At 37.9% G+C, this 10,859-nt stretch overlaps 1 protein-coding gene across 6 annotated transcripts in view; it reads left to right on the top strand.

Annotated features, from left to right (window-relative positions):
• Window positions 1-294: 294 nt before the first annotated feature.
• LOC121517221 (ral GTPase-activating protein subunit beta-like) overlaps window positions 295-10,859 on the top strand; it is a 37,182-nt gene continuing 26,617 nt past the window's right edge. For all 6 annotated transcript variants that reach the window (XM_041798829.1, XM_041798826.1, XM_041798828.1 and 3 more), the window contains exons 1-7: window positions 295-430; window positions 3,532-3,752; window positions 7,222-7,424; window positions 7,631-7,797; window positions 7,893-8,079; window positions 8,967-9,098; window positions 9,635-9,813. In XM_041798829.1, the coding sequence (XP_041654763.1) occupies window positions 3,576-3,752; window positions 7,222-7,424; window positions 7,631-7,797; window positions 7,893-8,079; window positions 8,967-9,098; window positions 9,635-9,813 (1,045 nt within the window). In that variant the 5' untranslated portion in view covers window positions 295-430; window positions 3,532-3,575. The remainder of the gene's footprint in view (window positions 431-3,531; window positions 3,753-7,221; window positions 7,425-7,630; window positions 7,798-7,892; window positions 8,080-8,966; window positions 9,099-9,634; window positions 9,814-10,859) is intronic.

Genomic DNA, 10,859 nt, shown 5'->3' with positions numbered 1-10,859 from the left:
AATAATTCTTGTTCTGACTTTGCTATGTAAAGATTCTGTGACTTGTTTCCTGAATGACTAGGTATGAGATAAAGAGACGCTCTGTTGTCTCAATTCTCGCTTGCAAAACGCGCCTTTGTTGTTTTCGAAGCTAAATCTTAACCTTTAGAATATACTTGAAGTAGCTCCATTCTTCTTCTTCTTCTTCTTCTTCTTCTTCTTCTTCTTCTTCTGCTTGTAGTTTAATGGCGGGTGTCAACCACCGTTAAGGTGCATTACCGCCACCTACTGTGCTGGAGTGTGAATTGAACGGCTCCATCTAGTGCGCGAAGCTTATATCCAGCCCTGACATTGCGAAGATGGAGGCTGTTATGGTCTGAACCAGGAAACATAGAAAGCACCAACTGCGGGTATCAGAGATCTGTTATGACAACATATCCAGCTGGTTCAGGTAAATGGAAAAACCTTCTCTTATGTGGCTAGTGAAGAAACGTTAGCGTCTGTGCAAAGTTAGGCTGCTATCAGTAATGACAGCGAGCTCAGCTAATGTCAACGGATGGGTTAGCGCTGCGAACGTTAGCCAAGCTAGCTGGAAGCGTCAGACCAACTGTAACGTAGTTTCACATAAGTTAGCTCATTAAACCAACCACTTTAAATGCGACCTTCTCTTGTCTTTACAAGAGACACAATGTCGCTTTGCAGAAGCAAGCGAGCAGCCTACTTTAATTCATGTCATCAGTATGACGAGGAAGGTGTTTTGATGCGAGTGCTAGCCAGCGTTAGCATGCTAATCATTAGAACCGTTTCCTGGTTCTTCGGTTAGTTAACGAGCCAAGCATTAGGATACAAACTGTTGGTGAGCTCAATTCACTGACTTTGTTTAAGATTACAGGGCAGCTGGTATAAATATTTTCTATTTGAACGAAGCATTGACAGTTTTTGTTATATGGGAGGAATAAACGTAGCAAGATTTTAAGAATCAAGGCTGTTTAAGTCCTTTCTACGTTAAACTAACGTTACAGTGTCAATTTTTAGTAAGGTTGTAGTATTATTGCAGCATTTTCATGCGAGACATTAACTCCTGACTATTTGCTGTAATAATTAGTTTTAATGCATTTCCGCCCCATTAGCTTGCTGTCTTAAGTTAACCAGGTACAAATTCTAACGACCATCTATTAGGATTTACAGGTTAGAGTGTAGGAAGATTGTAGGCAGTTAAAGGTACAGTTACTCTAACTACACTCTATTTCAGTAAACGTAAACCTACAATGCTATCTACTCAAGTATAAGTTAAAAGTAAGGTATATACTTGTTGTCCAGTGCAAAAACAAGAGGATGTGCATATCTAACCAAGTTATAACTCAGACAATTTTTTTGATAATCCATTCGTCATACTTTGTCTTAATATTTTAGATATGAAACGTCAAAGATATAACTTAATACTTGCGCAGTTTGAGAACTAGTTGGGAATGGCAGACTGTATATCTGAGCTTCTTCCGTAGTGCTGCACAATTTGGTAATGTTTAATTGCGATTTTACTGGAGAATATTGCAATTGCAGTCATGATATAATAACTGAATAGGTTTAGGAGTCTACCTGCTTGGTTTTCCAGGGCAAATGCAGTGAATAATGATAGTTTTGTGATGTGTATTTCTCTCAACCCAAACCCTGACTCTACAAATATTAGTCGCATAGAAGAATACAAAAACTGGAAGTTTCTGCAGAACTGCTTTCGAAATAACTTCATAAAATTCCCAGCAATAAAAGTTTTGTAACTTTTTGAAAATAAAGGTACTTTCACAAAGTACTCAAACTTGGGACCTTTAGCGCATAATACGCACTCCTCATATGGTAGCTATTAAAAAGTATTATGCATTTATATTTTATTCTAATTTCCTGGGGCTCATTTTTTCAGCTACATCAGACATAAATATTGATATCAAAGATTCTTGAATTTTTAAAAATTTAACCCTTTAAATGCCAGGTTTTTGTCATGATGGCACCATGTTTTCAGTTAGAAAAATTTGAAAATAATAATTATTTTCAATATACTACCTGAAAAGGTTTTTTTTTTGTATGTTTTGGATTATTACAGCCTGGGATATGTCTACAAAACACACCATGGAAACCCATTCTAACTGTATGGTGTGCTATTTGATTATATCTGGGTGTCAGTCTGGCCTTTGACCTTGAAATCAATCATTTTTAGTACTCTCCACCCAATGGCATCATTAGTTGCATAGAAAAAGTACAAAAACCTGAAGTTTTTGCAGAACTGTTTTCAAAAATAACTAAGTAAAATTTCCAGCAATGAAAGTTTTGTTCCTTTTTTGAAAATAAAGGTACTTTTACAAAGTGCAGTGGTGGCACTGTTGTAAACTTAAAGGCATTTTTGTAATGATTTCAAGTTATAATAACTGTACCCATTTATTCAGTGATGTAATTTTACAGCCTTACATCGTAACTGTGATCAGATTGATTGTGCAGCAGTAGTCAGCAAGAGACTGATTCCACATCACATCTAAAATAGCGTTTGGTTCACTTTTCTCTAAATTTGTGACTCTACTTAAACGACCTGGTTAGAGATTTATATTCATATGTGATATGGCATGAATTCAAACTCTAACTGTCATGCCCTTGTTTAATTTTTGATATTGAAATATTAGATATCAAGGATTAAAGAACCTTGAATTGTAAGAAATCTGACAGTATTTAGAGCACACAGGCAGATGAAAAGTGCTTTATAGGATAGTTTTCCTTGATTGTAAACATCTAACTGGGTTTATTCTACCCTGATAAAGGGCTGGAAAATTAACTGAGTTTCAATGTTTATCACAATTTCCATTCCGTGATTTAAAAACAAGATAATCATAATTAGATTATTACTATGCCGCACGCAGTGTTATGCTTATTTTGTCTGTAGGTTTTGTCATTGTGCTTGTTTTTATATTTTGGCCATAAAGGTATCTTTTTAAAAAATTCTTAGTATATAGCAATCCTTTTGTATATTTATGTTTTTTCCACTCATTTTACTTTAATACTTCTTTTTAAAAGTGTTTAGTGTCTAAGTTCAACATATGCATGCAAAATCAATAAGTTATCTTGTTTCATAATCATGATCTTAGTAACAATCCAAAATATTTGTGATAATGGTTTTTGCCGTAGTCAAACAGCCCCACCCTGACATAAATCAGACAGTTAATTTAAGTGCCCCACTGTTTGGCCTGATGCTGTTTTGAGTCGCTGTCTCTGTCTTTAAATTTAAGTGCTCACAACACCGTCTTTTACTTGCTACATTAATACCCATTAATGAATAATGTTTGAAATACAGGTATAATATTTCCCCCAAAATTTATTCAAGTAAGAGTGAAATTACTGATTTTAAAAACCACTTTGTACATTTGTTTGCAGAGCTACAGACTGACTTTTCAGTCTAAAGTACTTGCACAGGAGAGGATTCAACTACATTTGGGCTAGATATTATCTAAAACCTCTGTTCATAGTTTCCTCAACTTGTCTTATTGGGTTGACATCTTTGTTTTGTGTCTGCAGGTGGAGGCAGGAGGTGTGAGTAGACTGCACTAGACACCGGCAGCATGTACTCTGAGTGGCGCTCGCTGCAGCTGGTGGTGCAGAGCGACCAGGGTCACCTCAGTGTTCTGCACACCTATCCTACCAGTGTGGGTACTGAGGTGGCAAATGCTGTGGTCAAGCCTCTGGGCACAGCTGTAAGCCCTGTCGCCACAGAGAACATCCTCAAGACCGACAAGGAGGTAAAAAAAAAAAAAAGGCTTTTTTAATGTTGTACTTTTGCAAAAATGTACTGTTTGGCATGTCATTTCCACACCCTGGTAGTCGTTCATGCTTTAAGCTACATGACCAACACTTCAGAGAGCCTGTTTACTTTGTAACTCCCCCCTTGTGATGTAAAATGTAGTAACCTTGTTAGTTCACCATAAGGTGTATTGTAAACACCACCAGAAATTACACAAGCCAGCTATATGGCTGGGAACAGCCCTCTAGCTCCTTCATTGCTAGTGTTAGCTCCACATAGATGCATTACTACATGAAGAGGAAAACTTCATTTTTCAATGTAGAAATGCTTAAAAATAACTGCACTGCAAAGAAGATGTGCATTAGCTTTTTGCTTCCCTCACTCAATTAAGTTGGACGGCGGACAAGAACTTTTTTTCATTTGGCCTTCAAGTTATAACCAATACTGACACAGCAAAATGCTCAGCATAATTTCTTAAATATATAACAATGCAAAATATTAAATGTAAGGAATTTCCAGGCAGCATTTTGTAAAAGCAGAGCCACAAGTTACAGGCAGAATTTGCCTTCATTATGTTTTATCAGGATTTGATTCCTATACAGTAGTTTCTACTTTTTCTTTAAATCTGCATAAGAGGAGAATTCCACTAATTTATACCTGGTCCCTATTTTTTAATATGTAAGGAGCTGAATGTCTTCTAGATGCAACATTTGGAAATTTCCCACTCCTAGTTTGGCAATTCACTGTATTATGAGTGTCACTGCACAGACATGAGATGCTAAAGTATCTTAAGACCTCAGTGATGGATTGCTGTAGAGATCGCTTCTCCTATCCCTGCAGGAAGCGAGGACATGAAACACCTCAGACTTGGTGCTGTTGATACAGGCTGTCATTCACTACTCATGTTATGATGTTGAAAATAAACAGTTCTGATAATTATTAATGGATATAAGTACTTGTTTTCTCTGCATGTTGTGCATATTTTATGAAAAATCCTTTGCAAATGACTGAATGGATATCTGAAAACCTCTGAGGCACATACTGTATTAAGATAAAGAGAAAGAGTCGTTTATTTATCCCAGAGGGAAAGTTAGATTTTTGCTGATGTACAGTGTTAGTGTGCTGCTGACTCTGTTTTGAGCTCTATTGAAGGCTTGTATATCAGCTACTAAGCTGTGTTATTTTTCTTGTACTCTGTATCTGCTAACTAACAAGCTCCGTTGTGAGCAAATGAACTGCAGAGCTCACAGCAAGCCAGGGGGGGTTTCAATTAATGATATGACAGCATGCGTCAGGAAGGCATGTGAGAGGATGTGCTGCGTTAAAAATACTTCAGCAATATTTCTCAGGTGATCCGTGCATCTGAAGGGCTGCTGCTGCTTTGAACTAAACTTAATGTTGAGGATAAAGCCTGGATAAACATTATTGTCAATGCTGAATGACTCTGATTCTCCAATGTTTACAAATATCACACTGGAAAATCAGGCATACTCAAGAAAAAGTTGCAAAAAACTGTTAGGGAAGAGCTGCCTTTAATGTAGGCTGACTTAATGCTTAGCAAGTACTTGATTTATGTGAGAAGGATCAATTAAAATATGCAAGGAATCGAATAAGGATCATAAGAATAAAGCAAAAGTTATTTTTTTATATCCACAGCAATGCAAAACATTGTGATTAGAGAATAGAATTTCTGTTTTTATCATTCTTAGAGGTTTTGAATGGTCAGTTTTTATGGAAGAATAGATAAATCATAGACTTAACTTTGAGGGACTGACTTCTGTTGTTTACGTTATGCCATCATAATCTTAGAATAAACCTTTGGCCTTCTCTGGTATGAGACACTAAATCATATCTTAAGCTTCTCAAGGTCATACACTTAATGTTGTCCTAAGCGATGGTACAGTGGAGGTTGTTTGCAGATGACAACACATCACAGTGAAGAACATGGAGAAGCAAAAATGCCAGTTTTGTGCTGTTTGCTGTTGTGTCAACCTTCAAATTGCAGAAAAAAACAGTCAAAGGTTTAAAAAGCTCACAGATAAATGACAGATATAAATTAAAAGCCTCGATCTAAAATTAGGACCCTGATCTTGCTTGTGTTTCCACAGCCGATGTCTGTCCAGTCTCGCTTGTTGCAATGGGAAATCCATCTCTTTTTAGAGATCTGGATTAGGACTGGGCAATTAATCGCAAACTAGCTGAAATCGCAATATGGCCCACTGCAATTTTCAATCGCAGAAAGTGCAATATTTCCTTGCCCTGAAATTTTTGTCAAAATACCAGATTAAAACTTTTTTTTGCGGCAGAGACATTATGCATTACATATCATGCAATCACTAATCACACAATAAGTGCCATTTTTTTAGAATAGTCTGCAAAAAAATCATATTTTCTCCATTTTTGTGAGTTTTTCTTATTGAATATGAGAATGACAAAATTATCACTCCCCTCAATACACGAATTCATATCTGATTTGCAATACGGATCAAAATCACCAAAATGTTTCAAAATTGTGCAGCTCTTCTTTAATGTAATATTGTGTCTGTTTTAATATAGAATGATTTAAATCTTGTGTTTATTGGAAAATACAAAAGATGAGGAATTTTTCATGAAATTATCACGCATCAAATCGCAATACTGGGGGGAAAAATTGCAATTAGATTATTTTCCCAATCATTCAGCCCTAATCTGGATCATTTGACTCTGTAACAAGAGCTGGTCTTTTTGCTCCCAGACGGCTCTTTATTTGGTACCAGTTTGACTTTTTAAATGGAAGAAAGGACATTTGTTCTCAAATGGGAGCTAGCTCCTGTGGTCCACATAAAACAGCTGTTTCATTAAACAGGGCCATTCATGGAATGATACATCTTTACTTGGATGCTTCTCCTACAGAATTATTTGGTTAATGGTACAATACTATTTTAATTAAAATCATGTTTAGGACAAAATGAGAGAGGAAAAGCTGGTAAAAGAGTGCAGCTAAATGCTTAGCTCTGTACAAGACCTCTTAAGATGCTTGTCCCCCTTATCTGGCTAGTCTTTAGGACTAAGTACTATATGACATCAGTCACCTCCACACCATGTTATTCAGTTAACATGTGGGAAAAATGGCTTTTATGGAGTGTAGGGTTCATTCAATATGAAAAATTCTCATGGTAACTGCAGTATGCAGGTCCATCTAACATACTGACTTTCCTCCATTCCCAGAGATTCCTCAGTTGTTCACTTTGTGTTCCGCGTCTGACTTTCACATGCCATTGGGATCATGACTGCCAACAGGGTGTAGCAATGGCAGCACTTGCAGGATATGACATGTTGAAAATATGCATTTGAAGCGGTCATTTTTGTGCTATGTTTAGTGGAAAGTGGGACTGTATACAACATATCAAAATGCTACAAAATAAACCAATATATTTGCTTGTGCATCAAACATTTACAAAAATGAATGAGAATGGTTTGTTTTCTAGGTGAAATGGACCATGGAAGTGTTGTGTTACGGTCTCACCCTCCCCTTAGAGGGGGACACGGTCAAGCTGTGTGTGGATGTGTACACAGACTGGATGATGGCCCTGGTGTCCCCCAGAGACTCCATGCCTCAGCCTGTGGTCAAAGAGCCCAATATGTACGTCCAGACCATCCTCAAACATCTCTACAATGTCTTTGTACCCAGGTATGTCAGAAATGTCCGCACATGAGCCTGAACCTCCCATGTACTGTTGGATTTGAATTGAAATGTTTCCTTTTTTTGCTTCATGTCTGTACATGTTAAGTCATTCTTGCTAAATCTTGTACTACTGATGTCACTAAAATGCCTGCCGTGTTCCTCATTGCCTCACTAATTTCCCTTCATTTTGCTCTCTCTGTCTGTCCCTGCAGACCTGAACAGCACAGCCTGAACCACATCAGACTTTGCCAGCAGGTTTTGACTGCAGTCCAGAAATTGGCAAGAGAGTCTGTATCTATGGTGAGGGAAACCTGGGAGGTGCTGCTTCTCTTCCTGCTGCGCATCAATGACACATTACTTGCACCTCCCACAGTTGGAGGTATGCTCCACTGGTCTCTCTGCAGCAAATACTCCCTAATTAGCCTAATTACTTAACTAGTACCATTCATCTCTTTATGTCCTTCCTCTTTTCAGTTGGGGTGGCAGAAAAGCTAGCTGAAAAGCTGATGGCAGTGCTGTTTGAGGTGTGGTTGCTGGCGTGTGCTCGCTGCTTTCCCACGCCACCATACTGGAAGACAGCAAGGGAGATGCTGGCCAACTGGAGACACCACCCACCTGTTGTAGAGCAGTGGAGCAGAGTGGCCTGTGCTCTGACATCCAGGTTAGAAAGAATACAATCTCAGAACCTTTCTGCAGTCATCCTCTGCCAACATCTAACAGACGGTGGATGCCTCTGAAACTTAATTGTCATTGATGCATTACATCTGCAATGCAAACACAAATGTTTTTGACTGTAACATCCTGGTAAAGCACTGTTCATCTGGTTAGTGTTAGATTAACAGTAGAATACAAGCAGCTTTACTTGCACTCACTGGAGCAGTATGAGCCAAAGGACAAAACTAATTCTAACATGATTTTCCCTCCATTAAGAGTAGTAGCTTTAAGCCAGATAGTAACAGTATAATACAGGTTTTTAAATAAAAGTAAAATGTCAAGCTTTGTCACATGTTCATCAAGAGGAGAAGAGAACAAGTGCCATATTAAAATGTTTGCTTTTTGGAGAGTCAAAGCAATCATATCTCTTGTATTTCTTGTGGTCACGTGGCCACTAAAGTGAATGTAAATGCTTATTGGCCTTCTCCACACAGCAGCCAGCAGATCTGTGGCTCAAGTTGAAATGTTTGGTTTAAAATGGATAGTAGCATCTCGTGCAAATAATATGCTGCCCTTTCATTATTGTCAACATGGACCATTTTATCTATACGCACTACAGCCTGTTGATTGTGATTAGTCAATACAGTGTAAATGTTCTACAAACAGAAACAAGAACACTTGACATGCTGAAAAAAAAAGTGGGGAATGACATGTAGGATAGAAGCTACAGACTAGATTTGAACCCTGGCTTTCCTGCCTCTCTACATGGGGCACATCATTGAAACTTGTAGCTTCTGTAGTGCCATATATCCTGGCAGTAATGATAGGAGTAGATAAAATTAAATGCATTAACTTTGTTGAGTGGGTCATCTTTGCCTTTCTGTCATAACTCAGGCTTTTGCGCTTCACCCATGGACCGTCCTTCCCACCTTTTAAAGTTCCTGATGAAGATGCCAACCTGATTCCTTTAGAGATGGACAATGACTGTGTTGCACAGACGTGGTACCGCTTCCTCCACATGCTCAGGTAAACAAACCACTGCTTTCCTTGATTCTAACTTTTGAGAAAGAGCTGTATTCCTTTATCAAACTGAATGAGCAAATGTGGTGTAGGGCAGCGGTCCCTGACCTTTTTTGTGCCACAGACCGGTTTCATGAAAGAAATAATTTTCATGGACTGCCCATTAATGTGTGCGGGGTAAATGCCACAAATTAAAATTATTTTAAAAAACGGCATAAAAGCAAAGTGCAAAACGGATGGATAATTTGTGGTGCTTAGTGGGCAAGTATTATCTTATCTAATCAAATAGTTCCCCTTCTCTTTCTGCTTCCTCTCTGGCTGCTTGTATAGTGATTACATTCATGATGGCTGCCATAGATGTACTTATCGTTATTGTCTGTATTAGGAATTTTTTCTGTGCCTTACCATCACTTGTTGTGTGAGGACATTAAAAATGGTTTAAATCTGTCCAAGCCACCACAGAATCAAATACCAGATGTACACAAGCAATTTTAAGTAGCACTTGCAAAATTATCTGACAGATTTCTGATGTTTCTTTCTAGCAATCCAGTGGACCTGAGCAACCCTGCGGTTGTCAGCACCACTCCAAAGTTTCAGGAACAGTTTCTGAACTCCAGCGGCATTCCTCATGAAGTTGTGCTGCACCCGTGTTTGAAGCAGCTACCCCAGATCTTTTTCAGGGCAATGAGAGGTGTCAGCTGCCTTGTGGATGCCTTCTTAGGTAAGGAGTTTAAACAGTTGTTGGTCAGGTTGTGTTGTATGTGTTTATGTTAAGATATACCTCTAAGCCATAATACTCTTGAAACAGGATTTTTTTTAATATTAATGCCATTTTTTAATGGATAACAAGTCACAGAATTGTTTTTGATTGCCAAAACAATATTTTGAGTGGAAGTTGTACTATGAACTTGTGCATTTCTTGTCACAACAGCTGGATAGAAGTGATGTGTAAGTATAGCTGGTAAAGAAAAAAATGCAGATTGCACAGGTGATGCTTAACTCTAGTGGTATGTCATATAAGTTTATTTAGCGTTCACCAGTTTGGATTCAACATAATGTGGAAGTGAATAGTTAATTCAAGATACGTGTGTATATTGGTAGATATCGTCTACACATCATTTGAAGTTTCTCAATGTGACAGAGAGCTCTGTTGCTCTTCCAATTCATTGTGGGGAAAATGTAGCTTGTTGCTACCAGTGTTAATTTTTGCAGCTATTTTTAATATTAGTCTTAGTCTTTAGATGAAATGTCTTTTAGATTTAGTCACATTTTGGTCATTTCTACCCTTTTAGTTTTGGTCTAGTTTTAGTCTACGAAAACTCAAAATCAATTTAGTCTAGTTAAAGTCCATAAAAAGTCCTCACATTTTAGTCTTTACTTTTAGTCCAAGCATTTATTTTCTTGCCTAAATCTGGTATCAAATCATGGTAGTCTGTTCTATGCACCCTGCCAAATGTGTGGTCCCTGCTTTCTACCGCTGAGAGGCAGGGGAGATGCGACTGCATTGTTTTTTTTACATATTTACCACCAGTGGAGAAATATCATGGATTTTTAATGTCTGACAAAAACTACATCACATTTTATTCTAGTTTTAGTCCTCTTGACGCAAACTAAACTGACTTTTTTCAGTTTTAGTCATCACAGATCTGTTTAGTCTTAGTCTAATTTTTGTCATGGAAAAAAAGGCTGGCGAGGAACATTTTTTGTTGTAGTTTCAGGCGACGAAATTGACACTGGTACTGCACCACATGATCAATAAACAGCAAA

Source organism: Cheilinus undulatus, linkage group 11 (assembly GCF_018320785.1).
Source record: "Cheilinus undulatus linkage group 11, ASM1832078v1, whole genome shotgun sequence".
Lineage (NCBI taxonomy): Eukaryota > Metazoa > Chordata > Actinopteri > Labriformes > Labridae > Cheilinus > Cheilinus undulatus.
The sequence above is the reverse complement of the archived record's forward strand: the minus strand, read 5'-3'. Positions and strand labels throughout refer to the sequence as shown.